General features: G+C 50.7%; 1 protein-coding gene across 1 annotated transcript in view; it reads left to right on the forward strand.

Moving 5' to 3' along the window:
* The window catches only part of HIVEP3 (human immunodeficiency virus type I enhancer binding protein 3), a 297,766-nt gene that overhangs the window by 220,804 nt on the left and 51,639 nt on the right, over positions 1-25,323 (forward strand). Inside the window, exons 6-8 of the mRNA XM_025896340.2 lie at positions 4,919-4,983; positions 10,459-16,126; positions 19,965-20,110. Of these exons, the coding sequence (XP_025752125.2) occupies positions 11,012-16,126; positions 19,965-20,110 (5,261 nt within the window). The 5' untranslated portion in view covers positions 4,919-4,983; positions 10,459-11,011. The remainder of the gene's footprint in view (positions 1-4,918; positions 4,984-10,458; positions 16,127-19,964; positions 20,111-25,323) is intronic.

The following is a 25,323-nucleotide window of genomic DNA, read 5'->3' on the forward strand; positions in this document are numbered from 1 at the left end:
GTGGGCACAGCCCCAAGGCTGCCAGAGCTGCAGGAGGGTTTGGCTGATCCTCTGGGGCACAGGGGGGGACTCTTGGGGCTGGGCCTGTGCAGGGCTCAGGGTTGGACTGGATGGTCCTTGGGGGTCCCTTCCAGCTCAGCATGTCCTGGGATTCTGTGAAATATGAAAAGTGCTGGGACAAACCTTTTTCCACCTCAGTGGTTGATTTAGGTCTGTTTTTCTCTAAAATCACTGCTGTGTTACTGTGCTGTGAATGTTGCTCCTCAGGTGCAGCTGAGGCCCTGCCTGCAGTGGCTCCATGGGGTGTATTTGCATAGGGCTTGTTGAGCTGTGTGTGGTGAGCCAGACTCCCACACGTGCAAAATGTCCCCTCTGTGACCTGGGCTGTCTCTGCAAACCAACCTGGCTGGGACCATCCTCTCCCCAGAGCTGCTCACAGACCTCCTCAGCCTGCAGCCCCAGGACGAGACAGCCTTGCTGTCAGAAAGTTGCCCTGTTATCTGTTTTTAACATTTTGGCAGCCTGACCCCTGTTGTGGTTCATCTGTCTTTGTTCAGCTTCCCCAGTGCCCTTCCCTCTGCTCCAGGGCACCCCCTGAGCTCACAGCCAGTGGGAGGAGTGGGTTCCTCAGGGCAGTGACTTATTCAGACACATCCTCACCCTCCAACTTCGCAGCACCTGGGGCGACTCTGACACCAGTAAATGAAAGGAGCCAGGATCAAATTCCTGACCCTGGGGGCCAGTGACATGGAAGGAGCTCACTCCATCTCAGTGTCTGGCCCTTGGGAGTGCTCTCTGCCCTTCATCTTGAAGCAAGATTTGTTTCTCACATAGAAAAATAATCTTTATAAAAATATATTCTGGAATCTGCCTGTGTGCATTTTACCTCCACTGTGTGTCCATGGACTGGTTGGCTTTTGCACAAGGCAGATGGAGAAGGGAATGGCCAGAGGGCAGCCAAAATAAACCACAGGGAGAGTGTCCAGACATGATGTGTGCACCCATGGGCTGTGTGTGCATCCATGGAATGCTGCATGTGCACCCATGGGCTGTGTGTCCATCCATGGGCTGTGTGTGCATCCATGGAGTGGTGTGTGCACCCATGGGCTGTGTGTGCATCCATGGAGTGGTGTGTGCACCCATGGGCTGTGTGTGCATCCATGGGCTGTGTGTCCATCCATGGGCTGTGTGTGCATCCATGGAATGCTGCATGTGCACCCATGGGCTGTGTGTGCATCCATGGAGTGGTGTGTCCATCCATGGGCTGTGTGTGCATCCATGGGCTGTGTGTGCATCCATGGGCTGTGTGTGCTTCCATGGAGTGGTGTGTGCATCCATGGAGTGGTGTGTGCATCCATGGAGTGGTGTGTGCATCCATGGAGTGATGTGTCCATCCATGGGCTGTGTGTGCATCCATGGGCTGTGTGTCCATCCATGGAGTGGTGTGTGCATCCCTGGGCTGTGTGTGCATCCCTGGGCTATGTGTGCATCCCTGGGCTGTGTGTGCATCCCTGGGCTGTGTGTGCTTCCATGGGCTGTGTGTGCATCCATGGGCTGTGTGTGCATCCACGGAGGAAAGGCAAGGCTTTCCCTGAGGAAAAGCTCAGCACTAAGTCAGGGGAGGGTCAAGGGGAGCCTTTTCAGCTGAGCTTTCCAAAGCCTGAGAGCAGGCCTGTGGTACTGCCTGACCCTCTTCCCCACTGCCCCACCCTGCAATCAGGAGCTTGAGCAGGAATCAGAAACTCCAGTTGAACTGGAGTTGTCCCTTTCCTTCTTTTTTTTCACTCCTGTGGTTTGAAACTCTGTGGAAACATTTAGGAAGGTTTCTCAACACATGGGTTTAGCCAAAGTCTCTGCAGGGGAACACAGGGAAAGGCAATTCCTGCCTGGGCTGCCTGCAAGGCACGTTACCTGGGATGAGGTCACCAGCTCCCCAAGAGCTGCCTTCCCACTCTGGCTTTGGCAGGTCTGGAGTGTTCAATCCAGATGAATTTTGAGAGAATCATTGTGCAGGTGTGGTTTTAAAATATTAAAGAATTGCTTTCTTGCACTGCTGAGTGTGTGAGAAGGGTCAGCAGCAGGGAGATGATGTGGTGGTGATGCTCAGAATCCCTCCTCACAGTCACAGGGGGTTGAATAGTTCTTGAGGGTCATCTTAGACATTGCTAAAGAAAGTGGTTTTCTGGAGTTTTGTTTACAAGAAAACAGGATTAGTTTTATTATAAATATGTATTTATTATGTATTTAAATTATTAGATTTATTATATATATTGATTTTATTATAATATTTATATAATCTAATTATACATAACAGATTTGTTATATATCAATAAAATATATAAATAATTTATTACTCGTTAAATAAATAATAATAACTATATTTATACTATATATTAATATAGTATATTGTATTGTATGTAATTATTATGTTATATTATATATTGTAATAAATATTTTTATATTTATGATATTATCATATAATAATTATTGTATATTTATTATATATATTATATATTTTATATATATTATATAAATATATTCTATATTTATTCTGTGATAACCCCTGTGGAACATGTGAGTGTGTTGGCATGCCCTGCCTGTCTACAGGAGCCTGGATTCAAATCCCAGTTGGGCTGAATGGTGGAAATGGAGCAGCCATGAGCTGGCCCAGGAGCACAGGGGAGGCTGTGTGAGAGCTGGGTCTGCCTGGATGGGGAAGAACTGAGTTTTGACCTCCAAGGCAGGCTGTGTCCTGTGCTTTGGGAGTGGGAGCAGGATGGAGGGAGCTCTGGTGGTGCCTTTCTGCTGCTGCTGCTCCTCAGCCTGCACAGGGCTCGCTGCTTTGCTTCCCCTTCCAGTTTTGATGAGGATATTGCTGGGAATATTTAGCTCTAAAATATGCAGATTTTGCAATAATTTCCTTGTTCTGACTCAAGGGCTTTTCTGGAAAACCTCTTTGAAGTTGTGAAATCCATTCCTTAACCCTTTGCTCGGGCCTTGCTGGCTGAGGGCAGGGCTGGGTCTGTTCATCTGATTTCCTCGGGGGGCCCTTTGCTGGAAGGGTGAGAAGAAAGTTGCTGAAACCACGTGGGCTCCAAGGAAAAGTGAATAAGCACAGCATTCAATCCTTCAATCCCAGACTTTTTAATGAGCAGGGAAAGTCTGCTGGATGTGTTCCCATCTGTTCCTAGTGAGATGGATCCCTGTTTATCTCCGTGGGTCTCTCCCTTCCCGTGGTATCCGTGGGCCCCACAGACATTCATGGGTGACTCACATCACATCTGGGGAAGGAGGAAGTGTCCCCTTTTTAGCAACAGGGACTCACACAGACCGTAAATGAGGTGACTTGCCCAGTTTCACACAGGAAATGTGTAACCAAAGTGGGAATTGAACCCAGGTCACTTGAATTTAGCACTGGATTGTCTCCCCACCCCAGCAAGGCCACGGCAGCTCAGCAGATGTTGCACGTGTTGGAGTCAAACATGTGAATCACAGAGTGGTTTGAGTTGGGAGGGACCTTAAAGTTCATCTCATTCCACCCCCTGCCATGGGCAGGGACACCTTCCACTGTCCCAGGTTGCTCCAGACCCCGTCCAGCCTGGCCTTGGACACTTCCAGGGATCCAGGGGCAGCCACAGCTTCTCTGGGCAACCTGGGCCAGGGCCTCCCCACCCTCCCAGCCAACAGTTCCTTCCCAATATCCCATCTATCCCTGCCCTCTGGCAGTGGGAAGCCATTCCCTGTGTGCTGTCCCTCCATCCCTTGTCCCCAGTCCCTCTCCAGCTCTCCTGGAGCCCCTTTAGGCCCTGCCAGGGGCTCTCAGCTCTCCCTGGAGCCTTCTCTTCTCCAGGGGAACCCCCCCAGCTCTCTCAGCCCATCCTCACAGGAGACAAGTCAGGAGGTGTTTGTTGGTTGTGTTAGGAGGTGTTGGTTGTGTTAGGAGGTGTTTGTTGGTTGTCTTAGGAGGTGTGAGTTAGTTGTTCATCTTTTTAGAGGTTTGTGGAAGGTAAATGTGGAGCAACTGAGTGATTTACTTAAAACTGAAGCTGCTCTAAATGCAAAACTCGAGACTAAGCAGGAGCTTTGGAGGAAAGGCTGTGGCACCTGGGTGCTGATCTGGGTGCCCAGTCCCTGAGCAGACCTGAAAGCTGTGCCAGGGTGTGGAGCTTTTCCTTTGTCCACACTGCAGCTGCCTGTGCTGACACCAGCCAGGCTCTGGTGCCCTGGCAGCCTGGGCCAGGAGGAGGGACACTGCTCCAGGAAAAAAACAGGGTCCAGGAGGGGAATACCTGGTTCAGGAGTTACCTGGTCCAGGGGAGAGAAAAACCTGCTCCAGGAGGAGGGATATCTGCTCCAGGAGAAAAACATGGTCCAGGAGGAGAGACACCTGGTCCAGGAGGAGAAAAACCTGGTCCAGGAGGAGGGATATCTGTTCCAGGAGAAAAATATGGTCCAGGAGGAGAGACACCTGGTCCAGGAGAAAAACCTGGTCCAGGAAGAAGAATGCCTGGTCCAGGGGAAGGAATACCTGCTCCAGGAAGAATAAAACCTGGTCCAAGAGGAGGGATACCTGCTCCAAGAGGGGGAATACTTGGTCCAGGAGGAGAAAAACCTGGTCCAGGAGGAGAAAAACCTGGTCCAGGAGGAGAGATCCCTGGTCCAGGGGAAGGAATAGCTGCTCCAGGAGGGGGACCATCCCCAGAGATGTGTTTTCTGCAGGCGTGCACATCACCCTCAGGGTAAACATGCTGAGGGAGGTCCCCAAGGGCTCTCCAGCTGTTGGGGCTGAGTTTGTGTTGCTGTTTTGGTTACCAGGCAATCCTCCCCATCAGGGCACCTGCTCTAAGTCCTGTGTGCTCACTGCTGAGATGGCCTGTTAACACACACACCAGATTCCAACGTGCTCTTTCTTTTCCAGACTGAACTAAACCGTGGGCAAATAAAAGAGAGAGACTCTCAAAATTCCAGACTCCCAAGTCCACTGTGAGTAATCTCTGTTTTTTCCCTCCTGCCTTACCCTGGCTGTGTTCATTGCCCTTTGCAGTGGATTCCACCTGGGAACAGGACTTGCTTTTCTGTTTGTCCACTTTACTTTGCTGTTTTTTCCAATATATTTGAGAAACTTTTGCCTTGTGGGTGCTGCAGAAGCATTTTCATGCTACTGAGTCGAGTTACAAGAGGTAATTAGAGGAGATCTGCTGCTGCTGCCTGCTCTTTGCATTGTAAATCCCTCTCAGTCATCAGTCACTTTATTTATGGGCACTGCCCTTTTGTTCAAAGCTAATTTGGGATCTGGTTGCAAAGACCATGACCCCCAGGTAGCAGCAAACCCTACACCCTGTGCTTGGCCCAGCACCTCATCTGCTTTTAGACATGGACTTGCAGGTTTTTTGTAAGAAAACCATGAGTTCCTGACAGAAGGGATCTGTTTTCCCACAGCTGTGTCTCTCCACATTGATTTAAATTAAAAAGGGGTAAATGCTGAATGTGGTTTTTCCATGGGCAGGATATTTTAGTGGCTGCCAGTAAAGGAGGAGCTGTACCTGTCCCTCAGCAAGAATTTGTGCTGTGCTGAGTTCACTGCACAAGTGAGATTTTAAAGTATATTTAACATATATTTAGTTATATACATATTATATTTAACACGTGTCAAATATGTTGGCCATTAGTTCAATTTGTCTAAAATTTGTCTTAAAAGTTATCATGGGCAATAAACAAGGTGGATTTTCTCAGGCACCACACAAGCCTTAAAACCAGGTTAAAATTTGGTGTGTGGAGGAAAATGCTGTTCTGGTTGGAATGGTACAGAAAAGGCAGAGCTGTAATAGCTTCCCACTAATCCCACTGGATCCTGATCTGGCTGGGACAGGACCAGGCAGCAGAGAAAATACCCCCTTTGCTTGAGTGTCACATACAAGAGGATTTTGCCACCAGCAAGATTTAAGGATCCCCAGTAATGAGATGTTTCAGTGTCCTGGAAACAAAAGACAAGTGAGAGAAAGCCAAGCACTGCAGTTTTCCACATGTCACTTGACAGGAATGAATTCTGGAGGCCAACACAGGGTAGAGAAAGCCCTGATGTCTTTTCAGAGCTGTTCCCACCTGGAGCTCAGGAGTCAGGCACAGCCTCTTCCCATTTATCAGGGTCTCAAATCCCAAATCTGATGGGAAAGAGCTTGTTTGGGGGCATGGCTGCATAAATGTGGTGATAGTCCCAGGCAGAGGGACCAGCCTAAGGTTTGGCAATGGTTAGGAGAACTCCTTTAGGAGGATTGGGTGAGGATCAGGGCTGGGAAGGACTGTGTGCCTGGGCCTGCTTGCAGGAATCCATTGCAGCCATAATAAGGTAATTCAGAACACCAACAGCTGTGACTTCCTAAAAGAGCATTTTTCTGAGCATTTTATCTCAGGCTTAGGGGTAAAATTCTAGTCCCATTACAATCAGAAGGCATCCTGTCCCTGATTCCTTCCAGCAGGGTGGCAGCCTTTGTTTCCTCCCTGGGGATGGAACAGTTCCTGGTCCTGCTCGCTCCACTGCATTTCAAGTGCAACCCTAAGAAATGGTGTTTAAATGGAAATAAGAGCTGGAATCCCCAGTTTTAGTGCCTGTGCTTTGGATTCAGCCACAGACATGCAATGGGAGCAGCTGGAAACCATGTGCCATGTAATCCATGGGACTTGTTCCTTAAAGCTCTGCTGTTGCTGTGCCAGTGCCGTGCACGGGGCTGGAGCTCTGCCCTTGTACTGAGAGAGCAGAGCAGAACACGTGGGAAGGGAGAGCAAAAGGAGTGGAGAATTGTAGAATCACAGAGTCTCCAGAGTTGGAAGGACACAAATATATCATCCAGCCCAACCCCTGGCCCTGCACAGACACCCCAACAATCCCACCCTGTCCCTCAGAGCATTGTCCAAACCCTCCTGGAGCTCTGGCAGCCTTGGGGCCGTGACCACTGGGATAAGGTGCTTCAATATCCTTTGTAAAATCCTGTGGGATCTCAGCTCCCTCAGCCTGTCCATGGGATCACAGTTGTACCAAAGGCACAGCACTGGCAGTGACCTCCCCTGCCCCTGGGCTGAAGGGATGGAGCTGGAATCAAGTCATAACATGAGTTTGGACCATGGCCATGGCAAGACCACTAACTAGAATCATAAAATCAGAGAATACCTAGAGTTGGAAGGACCCACAAGGGTCATCCATCCAACCCCTGGCCCTGCACAGACACCCCAACAATCCCACCCTGGCCCTCAGGGCATTGTCCAAACCCTCCTGCAGCTCTGGCAGCCTTGGGGCTGTGCCCACTGCCCTGGGGAGCCTGGGCAGTGCCCAACCAGCCTCTGGGGGAAGAACCTTTGCCTGAGATCCACCCTGAGCCTGCCCTGACACAGCTCCAGCCGTTCCCTGGGTGCTGTCCCTGCTCCCCCAGAGCAGAGATCGGAGCTGCCCCTGGGGAGGAGCTGCAGCCCCCCCTGAGCTCTGCCCTCAGTCCCCTCTTCCCCAAGTGCCCCAGTAGAAACAGAGCACGTGGCAGAGAAGAAACTGCAGGTCATGAGGAGGAGGTGAAAGTAAAACCAAAAGATGAGCCTTTTCTGAGAAAAGAGGGGAGAATCAGGAAGATGTAATAAATATTGGCAGGCTGAAGTCTGAAGAGAGATTCTGAGGTGAAGAGAACAGAAACTGGAAGAAAAATGAGGAAGAAAAAGAAGAGTAGGTTTTTCCAGCCGTTAGTCCCGTTGGCTTTCCAGGAGGAGCCAGCAGGAAGCTGCCTGTGAGCTCTGGGGAGGGATGACCACGCCAGCCCTGTGCTCTCTGCCAGCTGGAGGGATGTCCCAGGCACGGGGAGAGCAGCAGGAACCAGATCCCTGCTCTGATGGAGTGCAGTGAGACACTGCTCAGCTACTCTGGGTCGTATCTGAGCTGGTCAGGGCATCTTCAACCAGCTTTTTGGGAGCTTGTTCCCTTCCTCTGCCACACCTCAGAGTGGAGAAACCCTCCTGGGCTTCATCTTTTCTGCCACTTAATGTTGCACTGTTCAATTTTCCTTGGAGGGGTGTCAACCCGGATTAACTGCATCCACCAGGAGAGTTATCCTTTGCCATTGCCATTCCAGGAGTCTCATTTCCAGTAATGGAAAAAAATCTGTCCAAAGTGGCCTGAAGTGCCCTGGAATGGCCCTGCTGGCTGCTGGAGGCAGCAGGTGGGATTGTTTGTTGACCAGTTCTTGGGTTATTAACTTTCCTGCAGAGCTCCTCCACAGCCAGCTGGGGCCCATGTGTTCCTCAGGTGGGCTGAGCATTTGGGTGATGTTGAATCATCTCAAGGAGCTTCCTTGCAACCCTGATTGTTGCACACTTAGGAGTTGATATGGAGCCCATAGGGGAAAACACAGCATTAAGATGTTTTTCAGGCGCTCTGGAGCTGGGAGTTCTGACATGTGAGTGTTGGAGCTCGTGGGAGGCAGCTTTCACTCTGTGCTTGCTGAGAAAGCCTCTGCTAAATCCACTTTGCAAAGTGTGTGTCGTGAGTGGGGCAAAGAACAGCAGCTTGGGCAAAAATCAACATCATAAATCTGCTCCACAGTGTCTTTGATCTTGAGTTAGTGCTGTGCTGGAAGTGCAGTGCTCTGAGTCCAGCCCAGACCATGGCTGGTGTTAGTCAGCACTGAGGAGCCAAAACTAAACAGGGGGTTCAAAATGTAATGAATTCCTCCTCAGAGCAACAAGCCCATAAACATGAGGCACTTTCTCAGCAAGTCAGGGCAAGAGCAGGTGCTCTGCAGGTCCTGGACAGATGTGAAGCTCGTGCTGGAGGGGAGCAGAGCCTGTGTTTGGGGAAAAGGAGGTGATGTTTAAGGGTAGGACTGATTTTCTGTACAGTTCCCTAAATTTGAGTGTCACAACTGGCCAGGAAGAGAAGCCACTGATCAGAGATGGGATCTCAGGGCAAAAAAATCTCCCAGAACTGAGACCTTAATGTGGGAGGCATTGCCCCTGTTTTGTCCCTCGTTGGCACCTGCCTGTGTCAGGGATAGTACAGGGGGTTGTGTCCAAGGACTTGTACCCTGACTTTTGGCCATCTAAGGTGAGTTGTCCAAAGAACAGACAGTTTTTGGACAGTTTGGTGAAGTCTTGTTGGTCGTGATGTGTCCCAGGGTGTTGCTACATCTTTAGACTCTGCTGAATTGAACTAAATCAGCGTATACCCCATGTCCCTTTTCTCATGGACTGCAGGGAGTATAAATTAAATTATGTCACCTTACAGCCCCTGTCTCATTGTCATGGAGTGTGGGCAGTGCAGGGCTGTAGGAATGGATAAGGAGTGGGGGATCCTGGGGGGACTGTGTTGAACCCAACAACCTCCCCTGCTGGCTCTTCACTGGTGCTCCTCAGGATGAAGCTGGGCCACTGCAGAGCTCCAGTCTCAGTCTCAGTGCTGGGCTGGCCCTGCAGCCCCATCCAGGCTCCCTCCCCCTGCACAGAGCAGGGGGGGAGCTCAGGGCTTGGAGCAATGTCCCCTCATTAAACTGTCCTAGCAGGGACTGCACCCTGAGGCAGCCAAGAGCTTCCCAGAGAAGGACCAGAGATCTTTTCTCATTGGAAACCACACATATCAATTTTCTGCACTTAAAAAGCACCATCCTTATTTTCCTTAGGAGTATCCCACCCATTTCTAGTCCATCTCTTGGAGCTGCTGTTTTATTCCAGTGCAATCAGAGTGTTTCCTCCCTGAGTGTCTCCTCATCAGCTGTATTTGCTGACAAGGGTAAAGGGTGTTATTGGTTCCATCCACACTCATGGTCCCCCTTCAGAAACAGCCAATTTTGATACTCCCCTCTACGAAATATGCCACAGAAATTGGATTTTGCACCATTGTTTGGTGACAAAAGGCAGGAAATTAAAGAGGCAGCATTTCAGTAAAAGCCTGTGTGTGCTTCCTCTTTACCTGCTTTTGCTGGAAATGACATTGGAGATTATTGTGAGCTCAGGAGAGGATTTTATGCAGCAAAGATTTGCTTGTTTGTCAGTGAATGGATGTGCTGCACAAGGCTTTGGAGTCGGGCAGCGTTCCTGTGTAGTCAGTTTGGAAGGGAAATATAATTACAACAATTTTAAACCCCTAAATGTTTGCAGGAGATTAGAAGGAATTCGAGTTTGAAATCCTTTTAATACATTTTTCCAAACTGTCTGTGTTTCAAGTTCCTGTCTCTGGTTACTGCACAGAGCCAGGTCATGTGTGCATTAAACTGAGTCCCTGAGGTTTGACTGAGTACAATTTATGTTTAGATTGCCATTAAAAGTAATGTCTTGTGAATGGGAGACAATCAGTTAGTTATTCTGAATTATTTTTGTGCAAAATATTTATTGTTATCCTCCACGGAATTAGCAGCATTTAATTACTTAAATACAAAAGCTGAAATAATTTTTTTTCTCTGTTTGTTTTTCTTTTGGATGTAATTACAGAAATGTGGGAAATACTTTTCCAAGGCTTTTGAACTCAAAAGTGGAACAGAAGGAAGACACAGGGGGACATACACCATTCAGTGTTATTTTCCTTGCACGGGAAAAAAAAAAAGAAAAAGATCCTTATGAGATGAGCACTAAAGTCTCAAGTTTTCAAAGGTTTGCATAACAAACAAGAGACACATTGTGGGTTGCATCTTGACTTTGAAGGCTTGCCACTGTCAACTGAAATAAAATGGCAAGGTTTAAAGCCTTAACCAAGTTCACAAGGAAAATATTTGGACTAAAAGTTTTGGAAAGTTTTCTCTCTTTGAAGTAGTTTGTCATGTGTTACCAATGTGAACTTTATTGACCTTGAAACATTTTTTTTTTTGAATCAAATAGCAACTAGTGACACTTTAGTAAAATCTTAAATCAACAACCATCTCCTGGCGGCTCCAGCTCCGTAGCAAATGCAGGCAAAACAGGGAATCTACAGAGGAGACCTTTATTATTCGTAAATGAAGCCTGCCAAAACCTTCCCAAAATAGCATTCAGAGACCCTTTTAAGGTCATGGATCCTGAACAAAGCCAGAAGAGCACAAAAAAGGCTGAGGAAAGTCCAAGACAGAGGCTTCCCAAAGGAGAGGCTTTCCAAGCCAGTATTTCATCCACAACTACGTACCAGGGCAGCTCTGCTCCTTCCCAAGGAACCCCTCTCCGAGATATCATATCGCAGCAGCACTTTTCTGGCCCTCTGCCCGTTCCAAGAGAGGAGTCTCAGGAGAAGACTGGACATCAGAAGCAACCCAAGCCTTCCTCTTTCGAACACCCTCCCCACCTCTCGCAGCTTCAGCAGCACGCACTGTCACCAGCATTTATGTCCCCGGGGAAGCCAGAGCATGTCCTCGAGGGTCCCACGTGGCAGCTAGTCGATCCAGTGAGACCGGGGCCCTCTGGCTCCTTCTCATCACCCGGGCTCCACTCTCACCACGGCCAGCTCCTGCCTTCCCACTCGCAGATCATTCCCGGAGAGGACATGCCGTCCGTTCAAAAGGTCTACATCCCTCGCCCTTCCCAGGTTTCCTTGAAACAGGCCGAGGAGGTGCACAAGAAGGAAAAGAAACCCCAAAAGCCAGGCAAGTACATCTGCCAGTACTGCAGCAGGCCCTGTGCGAAGCCGAGCGTGCTCCAGAAACACATCAGGTCGCACACGGGCGAGAGGCCGTACCCTTGCATTCCATGTGGCTTCTCTTTCAAGACCAAGAGCAATCTGTACAAACATAGGAAATCTCACGCTCATCGGATAAAAGCTGGGCTGGCCTCAGGGATTGGAGCAGAGATGTATCCATCGAGCCTGGAGATGGAGAGGATCGGTGGGGAGGACTTCGAGGAGCCCACGGAAGGGGAGAGCACGGACTCGGAGGAGGAGACGGGCGCGATGTCGGGGCACTCGGTCGAGCTCTCCCCCAGGCAGAAGCACGGCCTGCTGTCCAGCAGCTTGCTGAGTGCAGGGAGCCAAGGCTCCAGCCACGACCGGTGTTCCTTGTCCCATTCCAGCATGTCCCAGTCCCTGGAGGACAGCAGCCAGTTTGTGGAGCCCTCGTCAGACCACGCCCTGAGCCATAAATCCGAGGACACCCACACGATCAAGCAGAAACTCGCGCTCCGCCTGAGCGAGAGGAAGAAGGTGATCGATGAACAGGCCTTCCTGAGCCCCGGCAGCAAAGGCAGCACCGAGTCAGGATACTTCTCCAGGTCAGAGAGTGCAGAGCAGCAGATCAGCCCCCCGAACACCAACGCCAAATCTTATGCAGAGATTATTTTTGGGAAGTGTGGGAGAATCGGGCAAAGGACGGCGGCGTTGGCTGCCAACACCACCCAGGGGTTTCCACACCTGTCCACGGATGAGAAGCCCAGCATGGTCCCATTGTCTGTGCCTAGAACACAGGTGATTGAACACATCACTAAGCTAATTACAATTAACGAAGCTGTTGTAGATACCAGTGAAATAGATAGTGTTAAGCCTAGAAGAAGCTCTTTATCTAGACGTAGCAGCATCGAATCTCCAAAGTCTGGTGTATATAGAGAACCGTTCCAGTTCGATATCAAGTCTGGTTCCAGTAGCCAGTTGGATGCTTCCAAAGTGTTGGCATCCCACGGTGAAAAAATTAAGCCCGAACAATCATTGTTGTCACTTCAGCAATCCCACAGTGCCACAGAGACAGTGCCTCTCCTAAGAAGCCACTCAATGCCTTCTGCTGCATGCACTATAAGCTCCCCACACACCTTTAGAGGTAGCTACTCATTTGATGATCACATCATGGAGCCTGAAGTCTTAAGCCGCAGTCAAGCGTTTTCTTCTCACCCTCGAACGCTGAAACGACAACCAGCTATTGAGCTGCCCTTGGGAGTGGAATACGTCTCAGAGGAGGTCGGCTCTGCCAACAAAGAAACTGTTTCCAAACCTCCCGAGGAGCCTGAAACCAAGGAAAGCGATCTTACCAAAAAGTCACGGAAGGGCCCCAAGGTGAAAGGGTTCATGTACGAGTGCAACGTGTGCGGTGCTCGCTACAAGAAAAGGGACAATTATGAAGCCCATAAGAAGTACTACTGCTCAGAACTGCAGCTCTCCAAGCCTCGCTCTTCTGCTTCCCACCCCTCTTCAGAGACCGAGAAAGGCGCTGCAGATCCCGACCCGTGGCCCCAGATGATGCATTACAAGCTGGGGAGCACTTTGGAGCTCACCCCGCTCCGCAAAAGGCGGAAGGAGAAGAGTCTTGGTGACGACGAGGAGCCTCCAGCTTTCGAAGTGTCTGACACCCCCTCCTCCAGCGCCGGGCCAGGGGCTCAGTTTGCAAACCCGGCGTCGTCAGATGTCGCTCTGAACCTGACCCGTGAATCCATGAAGTCACCAGCAGATCCGGGTAAATCCGCCCCTTCTGACGTCAGTGCCACCTTCCATCCCAGGAACACCAAACCGGCCTCGAGCGGGGAGGGCAAGGAGAGGAGAACGACCTCCAAGGAGATCTCTGTCATCCAGCACACGAGCTCCTTTGAGAAGTCTGACTCCATCGAGCAGGCGAGCAGCTTGGAAGAAGACAAACCCTTGTCCCAGTTCCCGCCGCAGCCGACGCCCCAGCACAGCCGCCCGCCCCACTCCCTGCAGCCCCGGCTGGTCCGGCAGCACAACATCCAGGTGCCGGAGATTCTGGTCACAGAAGAGCCCGACAGGCCAGAAACAGAGCCAGAACCTCCTCCAAAAGAGCCAGAGAAAACAGAGGAATTCCAGTGGCCGCAGAGGAGCCAGACCCTCTCCCAGCTCCCTGCAGAGAAACTCCCACCCAAAAAGAAGCGGCTCCGGCTGGCGGAGATGGCTCAGTCCTCCGGGGAGTCCAGCTTCGAGTCCGTGTCTCTCACCCGCAGCCCGAGTCAGGAGAGCAGCGTCTCCCACGGCTCCAGCCACTCCGTGTCCTTCGATCGGGATGATCACAGCAAGCCAGAGCCCAGCAGCCAGCCCTCCGAGTCCCACCCGAAGCCTCCTGGCGTCGGCTCACACATGCTGATGGTCCCGAGCCACCATCACCACTCCAGGGAAATGCGGAGATCTGCCTCTGAGCAGACACCCAACGTGTCCCACCCTTCCCAGATGTCGGAGACACGCAGCAAATCGTTTGACTACGGGAGCTTGTCGTCCACTCCTGCCTCGACCCCCGGCCCCTCGAGCTCCTCGGCTTCCCAGGAGAGGAGGAAATGCTTCCTGGTCCGGCAGGCGTCCCTCACCAGGCACCCAGAGCACGACCCAGACCCGGCTCCCACAGGCTGGACAGAGACAGAAGATCCAGCTCCTTCCTCAAGTAAATCTCCTTCCACCAGTTTGCCCCATCAGCCGAGCTCTTCACCCCCTCTACCCTCTCATGGGACTTACCCCAGTGAGAAGAGCCAGCCAAAGGACAGCCCTGAGCCCACCTACAGCCCGCCCTACACGGAGGCCCTGCAGGTGTTCCACCACCCCGTCCCACAGCTGACGCTGCACGAGAAGCAGTTCCTGGCCCCGCAGGTCTCCATATTCCCCTACCAGCACCTCCTGCCGCAGCCAGGGCAGTCTGCAGAGCTCTTTGCTGCACACACCATGTCTGACATCCTCTCTGCTCAGTTCTCCATGCCCCAGATCCCTCCCTCCATATTCCAGACCCCGCCGCTGCCTCTCCCACAGACGCTCATCCACCCGGGCCCGCTCCACATCGCTCCGCCACTGATGTCTCACCCTGCCGAGGTGTCCTTCAGGCATCCCTCGTTCCTGCCCGTGCACTACCCTGGCTCCTCTCCCATCCCCTCAGCCTTTTTTCTGCCTCTCCAGTCTCAGTTTGCTCTCCACTTGCCAGGGGAAGCTGGTGGACATTTACCACAGCTCAAATCCAGTTTGTTCCCGGCAGCAGGAGCCTCCAGCCTGTCCCCGTGCACAGAGTACGACTCTGAGAGCAGGCTGCACCCTCTGACCTGCACTGCCAGCCCCTCGGTGTCCGTGACGGTGACCCAGCTGGTCGTCCCCCCGCGCTCGGAGCCGATGGTGTCCCTGGTGGTGCCCGTGCGCATCCAGACGAACATGCCGTCCTACGGCAGCGCCATGTACACCACCCTCTCCCAGATCCTGGTCACCCAGTCCCAGTGCAGCTCCTCCACCATTGTCCTCCCCAAATTCAATGACCGCCCGCCCAAGGGTGCCCTGGTGTGCAGCGCCGACGTCCACGGGCTGGGCTTCGACCTGGCCCAGATGATCACGGAGGAGCAGAGGAGCCTTTTCCAGAGCCCCTACCTGAGGGTGCCCCTGCCCCTGCCCGAGCGCAAGGGCTACATGCCCCTCACCTGCCCCTCCGACAGCGTCCTCGGCCTGGAAGGGGGCCCAGCTACGGTCGGGGGAAGCAAAAGGATGCTCTCCCCAGCCGGCAGCTTGGAGCTGACGATGGAGACACAACAGCAGAAGAGAGTGAAAGAGGAGGAAGTGTCTGAAGCAGAAGAGAAGTTGGAAGTGGTGAAGCCCCCCAGTGCAATAGAGGAAGGGAAAAAGCAGGAGAAATCTCACTTCCTTGCGGAAAGCCAGGACAGGGTCGAGGTTGAAGCACCACCTAGTTTGTCCACAGAGCAGTCAGAGCCAAAGGAAACCCCGAGCAGTTTGCAGCAGGCTGTGTCCCATTCAGGTTCTCCAAGCTTTGAGGCACTGGAAGAGTATGAGCAGCCAGCTGGCAAACAGTTCCTCAGCAAGGCACCTTTGCAACCCGTGAAGAAAGAAGACTCCAAAGAACAGGTGGAGCCGTCTCCACCGAACCCCCCGAGCACTGCCCCGCCGTCCGAGGGCACCCAGAGTGCAATGAAGTCTCGAGAAGGTACAGACACGAAGAAGGTACTTCAGTTCCCCAGCCTCCACACAACCACTAATGTCAGTTGGTGCTATTTAAACTACATCAAGCCAAATCACATCCAGCAAGTGGATCGGCGCTCCTCGGTTTATGCCAGCTGGTGCATCAGCCTCTACAACCCCAACCTGCCCGGGATCTCCACCAAGGCAGCCCTGTCCCTCCTGAGGTCCAAGCAGAAGGTGAGCAAGGAGACCTACACCATGGCCACGGCTCCCCGTCCGGAGGCAGGCAGGCTGGTCCCAGCCAGCTCCAGGAAGCCCAAAATGACAGAGGTAATGCAATCCTATCTATTTCTCCTCATCCACACGTGGGGAGAGGGGGATGAGGGACGGGGAATCGCTGTTGTTGGGTTAATAGGGGTTTACTCAGCCCCCTCTGGGGTTGGGAAGCGCTTGTTCTCGGTGAAACTTGTAGAGTGAGGAAGCAAAACCCCACTGTAACCAAAAACCAGAGCAGGCAGGTGAGCTCCAAGGCTCCACATTTCTGTTCTCCAGTTTCTACTTGCCTTGTAATCAAAAGAGCTTGTAGGAATCACCACCTCACCACCAACCACCCCTGCTCAAGCACAAAGGATTACACCTCATTTGCATTTGTCTTGATATTTCAAATAGCTTTACAACTTCTTCTTTTTTTTTTTTTCATAAATACTGTTCTAATTCCCTCCATTTTGCCTGTTCTAAATGAGAAAGGATTACCTTGGGGAAATGGGATTCTGCCTGGTTGTGCATCTGCTCATCTCACATTAATGAACATGGAGAGGCATGCTTAAAAGTATTTAAAAATATTAAAGGGAGATTTGCAAGTGTATTTAGGCCCCTGAAGAAGTGTGAAGGCATGCAGTGACATTTCTAAAAGTGCCTCAGGAGGTCAGACACGGGGTCTTGTTAAACACCCGTGTCATGGGGTCCATTCCATGTCTGTAACTGTCCACCTGCTTTCCCAGCTCTCTGAGGTATTTGAGACCTGGTTTTAGAGTTTAGAGGAGCAAGGCAAACAGGGGCAGAGCTCCCAATGGCAGTGGCCATGTGGGCAAAGAAGTCTTTAAGACACTTCTGTGAGCTGCCTAATATTCTGTATCTCATTTTAAGGCCAGATTTACCCCTGTGGGTTAATGCTGAACCACACAGATCCCTTTAATCCAGATCATGCTCATGCAGATTAGCCAACAGAATTGCTCTAAAGATTTGGCAATTTGATATTCATCTCAAGTCAATTTATATTGATGGATTATTCATTTTATTTCTGTATCATGAAATGAACTCTGAATATTAAATTTATCATAATCGCTGCTGCAGCTGCTGCTTATAAATATGTCTTAAAACACACAGTAGAGTTGCTTTGATTCAATAAATCTTTATTTCTATTCAGCATTTCCATCATCCTTCTGCAGAAATCCAAAAAGCAGATTTCTGGGGCCACAGGGGCGGATAATTACCTGAGCAGTGCAATAACCACACCAAGGCTTGATATTTATGCACTATTTTTCAAAGGATTTGATCTGACTGGTGTTGTACCACCCTTGATTTCATTCTCCAGTAGAAGTGCCTGTGCTTCTCCGAGCTTTGCTCTTTGACATGGTGCTAAAGTGCCCACCAAGGGTGTGTTCAGAGACAGCAGACCCTCAGACCCTGAAATGAAAGGTTAAATTCCAGACAGGAAGGTTCAGTCCTTCGTCATCAAAATACACATTTCATGCATGCATTTGCTCCAAAGGCTCATAAACCTGTTAAAAAACCCCCTCTAATCTGACTGGTGGTGCAAATCAAGGTTTTCGTGGCACAATTTGCAAAAGGAAGAGTTTGTCCTGCCAAATTCACCTGGAGAACGGTGGAGCCTAAATCCAGCCTGGAGCGTGGTTTGCAGGAAGTGTGGTAATTTCAGGGAAGAGGACTTGGATTCATGCCAAGCAGAGGAAGAATTTCTGATCAGTGGGAGTGAAATCCTGAGTTTAGTATTTAAAATACATCTGGCTGGCACAGATTAGGAAGTGGCATGGTGGGTGATTAACAGGAGGTGTGTGGCAGCAGCATCAATCCGAGGCTGAAAGTTCCCTTAACTCTGCTCCAGCTATTTCCCTTCAATATTTACTTCTTTGTGTAACTCTAAATTGTCAGTAACACAGCAGAAGATGTCAAAAAGCTCTGATATTTTGTACCATTATGCATGCAGAAGCTCCCAGCAAGCACTAGTCCTGGATGTGCTGTCTACATACTTGACTTGGGTTTTAAATTCCCAGTGGGATTTGCTGAGCAGATAATTCTGGAGGGACTGTGGGCACCAGCTGCATGTAGGGATGGATAAATACACTGTACTGGGCTTGCACACTTTGTAAATTCAATGAGATTGTAAAAGGGGATAGTAGTGACTGTATGATTTTGGCTCTCTGGTGCCTTTCATCTGTCTGTGTTCTGTGCTTTCAAAAGTTGCAATAAATAAACCTCGTGCTACATCTAGAAAGTCAATTGTTTTGTATTCCTCAGTAAAACTCCCGCCCTGGGAAGGTTGTCACTGGCAATATTCTGGCATTGCTCATCTCAGGAGGTTTATTTGGAAGGTGCTCTGCCATGGATTCCCCCCCAGATGTCTCCATGCCCAGGGACAGCAGCTGGAGACCATTCCAGCTGTTCAGTTGTTAAATGGTTCGTGGCTCTGCTCTGTCCTCTCTGCCCTTCCTCCAGCAATTGCTGGGCACATCTGGGGAGCTGGGACAGGACAGGGACCATCCCAGGAGGCATCTAGGGAGGGTGTGTGGGTGTGACCTGTGGATCTGAACCAGCTGGTCCCAAGGGCAGAGAGCCTCAGGTGGAGCTCCTGGAATTGCTGGGCAGGTTTGAAGTGTTTGACCTCAGGGTTGCAAAGCTGCTGTTTTAGTGAGCCCACCCCTCCTCCTGCTGAGCATCCCATGGGAGTTCCAGCAGCCTGCTGGAATTTTGGATGTCTCCATTTGAACTGTTCACTCTGTGGCTTCCCCTGTAACCACGGGAGACAAAGAGGCTCCTCTTGGGTGATTCATCCCCCTTAAGATGAGGGCTCAGGTGGGGCAGGTGAATCACTCTTGAGAGCTGCCACTCTTGCCAAGGGTGACCAGCTCTGCTTTAGACTTTCAGGCCAAAATCCCTCTAAAAACTCTGGTAAAAACTCTTTATGTATTATATATACAGTGAGGATATGGGTAATTCAATTGAACATCAAAAAATGGTCTAAAAAGTGACCTGGGGTGAAAGGCAACCTGCTTTCCTCCTTCAGAGCTCTGGAGACCCCTGTTATTTGTCCTGTTGGGCTTTAGAAGGGCAGGATTCCCAACATTTCATGCTCTCCTTGCTTTGTACAAAGCTAAAGAGGCAGCTCTGATGTTTAGGTCCACCTACTACCACAAAGAACATTCAACATGTAAGTGAGTTGTCAGTGCACGACTTAAACCTTGGCCTAAACAAGGCTTAGACACAAAAACCCCCTAAACAAGGTGGCAACTTGAAGAGTGAAAGAGCAGATTTTACCCTGGGAACATGTGGGGAGGTGGAGGATTATTTTCTCCCGTGGGTTTTGTGGCTTTCTCTGTGCTGTGCCCTTGGCAACGGGGTTTCGGTGAGAGGAAATCACCCGAGAGCTCCGACTGTCGAGTGATTTATGTCAAGCCCAGATGGCTGAAGTCCAGCTTTGTGTGAGTGTGTGTGTATGTGGGGGGAAACCCAGGGGTTGAGGTTAAGTGGATGAATTCTGCAGATGCCTTCTCTCCAGACTTTTGCAGATGTAGATGTTGGAGAGAGGATTATCCAAGGACAGAGCAGTGGATTTGGGAACGGAGGTCCATGGCCCCACCACACAGTCACCCCAGCCAAGACACTTCTCTTTATCCCTCAGTTTTCCAGTTGGATAATATGGAGCCACCATATGCAGGGAGTGATTTAAAAACCCATAGCAGGTCACAGTAAATAGAACCCAACCAAAATCCAGAGGCATATCTGCTTGTTAGGAATGTGTCCCAATTCCTGCCCTCGGCTGTCAGGAGCAGCACCTGCAGGAGTTGCTGGCTCTTGCTGAGGCTGTTTGGTCTGTCTTAGAGTGATTTTGTATGTAATCATTGATTGTTTTGCTCTTTTGGGGAGATAGGTTCATTTGCCTTCGCTCCTTTCTAATGAAGGTCGAAAAGATATAACTAGAGCTGAGAAGGAAGAGGAGAAAAGAGGAAAAGCAGAAGAAGAGGCTCTTGTGACCAAACGAGGGGAGCCAGTCAGGATCAAGATCTTTGAAGGAGGGTAAGTGTCCCATTTATTTCTCTTTGAGTGTCACAACTGTGTGGGAGTTATTGGTCACAGTGATGGCAGTGCAGGTGCCTCGTGGAGGTGAGCAGAAGGCCAGAGGTAGTTGGATTTCAGCCACTGTAAAAGCTTGGCCCTCCAGATCCACAGGTACTCCAGACTGCACTAATTCCCTGGTTTTGAGCTGTCTCTAAGTTAGCAATCACCTCCATCCCTTTTCTGAGTGGGTGTTTGAGTGAAGATGGGTGAAGAGCACAAATTCATCTTGTAGCTGTCTCTGATGTGACAGAGGTGTTCTCTGTATCTTAATCTTTCCAGAGCCTTCTGAAAATGATGTTGCTAATGATTGTTCCCATTATAAGGAGGATCTGGGGAGATCTTTGCTGATGCCTGGGTTTTGGGTGGGGAACAAAAGAAGGGTTATATTCATGTGATTTTCATCCCACCCAACCAAAATAGCTCAAACCAGAATGGATGCAAGGTCTTAATTTGATGTATATCTCAAATCTCGGCTCCAGGTAATTCAGAGTCTGCCTCAGGAATTCAGCTCTGGTCTAATGCTACTGTTTATCTTTAAAAAATGCAAAAATCAGGTAATAAGTAGTGTGTTTGTGGGATGCAATTACGGTTCATCCTTCCTGAGTGTTGCAAAGGGGGGCCAAAGAGACGTGAGCAATCTCCAGCAGGATTTATCAGCTCTGCTCTTGCCGTTGGGTGGTCTTGGTTTCTGTGTGTTAGAAAAAGGCTTTAATTAGTCAGTGGTTGTGGTTTACTGCTGTTACCAGTTGACATTTGCTTTTCTTTTAAAATATTTCATTAGCAGATGATCAAACTGACAAACCAAAAGGGAAAAACGTTGCTTTGGGAAAGGAAACCCGAGTGTTTGTCCAGGAGAACTCACCTCTCCCCCAGATGCAGGGCCTGTGTATCTAAACCCAGCTGAGGTTTAGATCCCTCATGGTGAGGGGTGAATGCAAAGAGCCAAAGCAGTGCCAGCCTGTCACAGCTGTGACCTGAAGTGATTTAGGGAGGGGGCCAGGGAACGGCAGGAAAGCAGTGGAATGAGAAATTGGATGTGCTCAGTATGTTGCCATCACCCTCCTGGGGCAGCTGGGACTTGTGGGATGAACTGAGCTGGGTTTTATTGCCTTAAACCCAGGGGAAGCCTCTGTTTCCCTTGACTGGGTTGTCCTGGAACGGTGGCTGTTCAGGGGGACTCTTGGATTCCTTCCTGGTTGTGATTAAAGCAGTTCAGCATTACTGTGACTGAAACCCCCCTGCCCCTCACAGAGGTGGCGTGAGGAGGGCTGGGGGTGCTCAGTGCTGTCCCTGACTGTCCCCCCCAGACCAGCTGCATCCCCACACCCCTGTGCTCCCACGTCTGCATCCCCCAGCACAGCCCAGGGGATGCAAAGCCACGTTTTCTGAATGGCAGACATGAAATAAAGCAGCTTTTCCAATTTGCTTCCTGCACAGCAGCACCAGGAACTGTGTGAACACCCTCAGCGTGCGCTGGGTCTGACTGGAAGGTTCCTGGAGCTGGGATGGGAGACAGGATGTAGTGGCTACTGAATGCCAAGCACAGGCACTGATGGAACCCCCCAGGTCACAGAGGTTCATTTCATGTGTGAATTCTGTAGGTACTCCCTGCTGAGGGCAGGAGGGACAGGCTGCTCTCTCGGGGTGCTCCGTGTGTACCTGGTGCTCTGGGCCTTGTTCCCACAGGGTTTCTCCTGTGGAATTGTTCAGCCTCAGCAGGTGTGTCTGAGGGATCCCAGGATCCCAGACTGTGCTGAGCTGGAAGGGACCCCCAAGGACCATCCAGTCCAACCCTGAGCCCTGCACAGGCCCAGCCCCAAGAGTCACCCCCTGTGCCCCAGAGGATCAGCCAAACCCTCCTGCAGCTCTGGCAGCCTTGGGGCTGTGCCCACTGCCCTGGGGAGCCTGGGCAGTGCCCAACCAGCCTCTGGGGGAAGAACCTTTGCCTGAGATCCACCCTGAGCCTGCCCTGACACAGCTCCAGCCGTTCCCTGGGTGCTGTCCCTGCTCCCCCAGAGCAGAGCTCAGTCCCTGCCCCTCCTCTGCCCCTGCCCAGGAATTGGAACTGCACTGAGGTCTCCCCTCAGTCTCCTCTGCTCCAGCTGAACACATCAAGGGACTGTCTTCTTGCAGTGAAGGAACAATCCTGCAGAGGAATCCACAGGGTGCCTAATGCTTTGTGCAAGCTCCCAAATGGATCAGCCCCCTTTTCTGGCCATCTCTTGAAAATGTTTTACAAGAAATGCACCATTCTCAAGATCTTATTTCACTGCCTTATTTTTTTCCTCATAAAAATTTCCTCCTTGACTCATTTTCCCCCTTGTTTATTGGTTTCACATGCTCTGCTGCTGGCTGGACCCATCCTTCCAGTGGGATGCAGTTGGTTTCAAAGCTTTTGAAGCCACCCCATGCTTTGTTGCCTCAGCCAAGGAGGGAGATTATAAAGAAATCCAAGTGTTCTCATAAAAGGTGAACTTGCTGCAGCTCTTTCAGCTCCTTCTTCCCCTCAGTTTTTATTTCTTCAGAGCTCTTGCCTTTCTCTCTGCCATTTTCAACACTTGCTTTTCCCTCTGTACAGTCTTGTGGCTTCCCCAGTCCCACCACTGCCTTTCCCCCTTTACAACGTTCCTTACAGCACTTCCAGGACCAGCTCTGCTGCTTCCCCTGCTGCTGTCCAGTCTTCCAGCTGGAATTGTATTTCCTGGCTTTCAGGGGAGACCAGAAAAGCCAAATTTCATCCTTTCACCATCCCCACTGCCCATTTTTAAGGAATGAACCGATGAACCTGCCAGAGGCTCTTGGAGCACTGGGGGCAGCTTGGCTTCCCTTCTCTCATCTGAAGATGTCTCCTCTATGGATGTGGAAGTGGATGGTTCCTTTGCCTGTGTTTTCCCACTGGGAAGTGTTTTGGACACAGCAGCTTGCAGGTTCCTTGAACCTTGACCCAAGTTCATGCTTGGGTTTGGGACAGGGCTCAGTAAAGCCAGGCTTGGGCTGTGCTGGGCTCAGTTTCTTCCCTCCCCCCTCTTTCCATGAAGGAAGTTGTTAGTCCCTGTGGGGCCATCTCAGCATGTGGAGTTTGGCCAGTGGGGCTGTCAGGAGGACCTGGGTGGTGGAGAAGTCCAGCTCCCCTTGAGTTACCAACCAGTTCAGAACCTGCCTCCCTTGGCCTCCTGAGATGAAGAGAAAACCCTTTGTAGTGTCTCTGCTTTCTTGGGGACCTCAGAAGGGACATGTGTGGTTCTGCCTTGACTTTTCCACACTTACTGGAGTTGGGATCCACTGAGTTTTCTGTTGGACTCCTATTTAAAGAACAAATTCCTCTTAGAGAGCAAAGTCTGGACATCACTCCACACATAATTTCAGGAGTGGCTTTTTACTTGCAGTCATGACATTTTGTGAGAGACAGTGTGTCCTCTGTCCCATGGGCACAGCCCAGCACTTGACTGAGGGAGATTGGAGTCATGTAACACCCTCCAGACAGGCTGGACACTGCACAGGCTCCTCAGGTTGTGTTTGGGAGAACCATAAGCAGCCAGGTCAATGTGTGTGCTCCTGAAGGAGCCAATCAAAACAGCCACTGGCCTTGTCCTGAGGGATATTGTGGTGGTTTTGAGCAGTGAAAATGATCTTTGAAGGTCAAGCTGGGCAGCTCTGCTTCAGGAGAAGTGCTGGGATTCCTTGGTGCCTCAGTGTCACCTTCTCCAACTCCCTCTGGTGCTCTGGAGACACCAGGCCCCTTCTGAAATCTGACAGCATGAAACCAGAGATTGGTATCGACCTGAGCTGCCAGTGAGGGCTGGGATGGTGTCGTGGTCCTGCCAGGGGGATGGGGCCTGTTTGCTGTGCACTGCCATTACCACGGGGAAATCTGAGAGCTCTAGGGTGGGCTCAGTCAATAGATGTTCTGCTATTTCATAGCCAAAGTCCCTGTGCTTTCATGAGGCCCAGCAGGTGGGTTGTTGCTCTGGTTGATTACAACCAGTAGGGAAAGCAGGACCAAGATGTGGAAGGTTAAAGACCTCTAACCTGAACTGACACCCCCAAACCAGTGAAACTGTGACAAAAGCAAAGCTCTCTTCAGAAAACTGTTCCCTTTTTTTTTTAACCTACTTTAGGGAAAAACACTTATGGCTGTAGCCTTATGATTGCAGACATGAGTATCCTTAAAAACACCTCCCCTTCACACCATGCCATGTGTACAAATGCACACAGAGCAAGGGGAATTTTTAACTTCAGGAGAGATGTTTGTAGTGCTGTTGTGACCCAGAGGCTGCTGCAGTTGTTGGTTTGGTCTGACTCTTGGAGGAATCCAATCCCTTCCCTCTTTGTCCTCACCAACAGAGAGTTGTAGGTTCCCCAGCCATGGGATCTTCTGACCTGGGATTTCAGGACAAAGCCCCTTCTGCCCAGTGCCATTCCAGTGCCTGGGGGGTGCAGGAGCTTTGGCCATGGCATTCCCTGGGGAGCCCCAGGGCTGGAGGTGGATGCTGCCACGTGGCTTTTCCCTTTGTCTCCCTGCCTGTGGGGTTCTAGGCAGGACAGAGCCTCTCAGCCTGTCCAGCAAGAGGTTTTTCCCTGCTCCAAGGGAAATGGAGAAGCCTTGGGGCTGTTTTATGGGATTTGAGCATGACTGGTAATTAGGGGATGTGAAAGCCTCCCTCCCCCAACTCCTCTCCCAGCTCCCACCCCAAGGACTCCCTGGGATCTGTGGTTGGATCTCTGGGGTGATCTCACTCCATGTCTATGACCAGAGCAGCTCCCACTGACCAAGCTCGTGGAAAATCCCTGGCACAGCCCTGGAAAGGTCTTATTACCCCAGAGAAACCTCTCTGTTAAACAAGCAGAAGTTTCTCAGTGTAACTGCAAACCCCTGTGCTGGAGCTGCTCTCTGAGGGGATTTCCTTTGCTGCTCAGGGAGTTCTGAGAATTCTCCATGTTTATTTTGACAGGAGTCAGTTATTCCAAAGTTAATCCCAAAGACACTGATTTGAGCACACACAGTGCCCAGGAGGGAGGAATCTGAGCAAAGCTCTGTCTGCAGCACATCCAGCTGCACCAGGAACAGCAAAGGGCTGCTGCTCCTTCATTTAACACAGAATCCCAGAATATCCTGAACTGAAAGGATCATTGAGTCCAACTCCTGGACAGGACAAGCCCAAAATTTACCT

This window comes from Manacus vitellinus, unplaced genomic scaffold, assembly GCF_001715985.3.
Source record: "Manacus vitellinus isolate BGI_N305 unplaced genomic scaffold, ASM171598v3 scaffold_75_pilon, whole genome shotgun sequence".
NCBI lineage: Eukaryota > Metazoa > Chordata > Aves > Passeriformes > Pipridae > Manacus > Manacus vitellinus.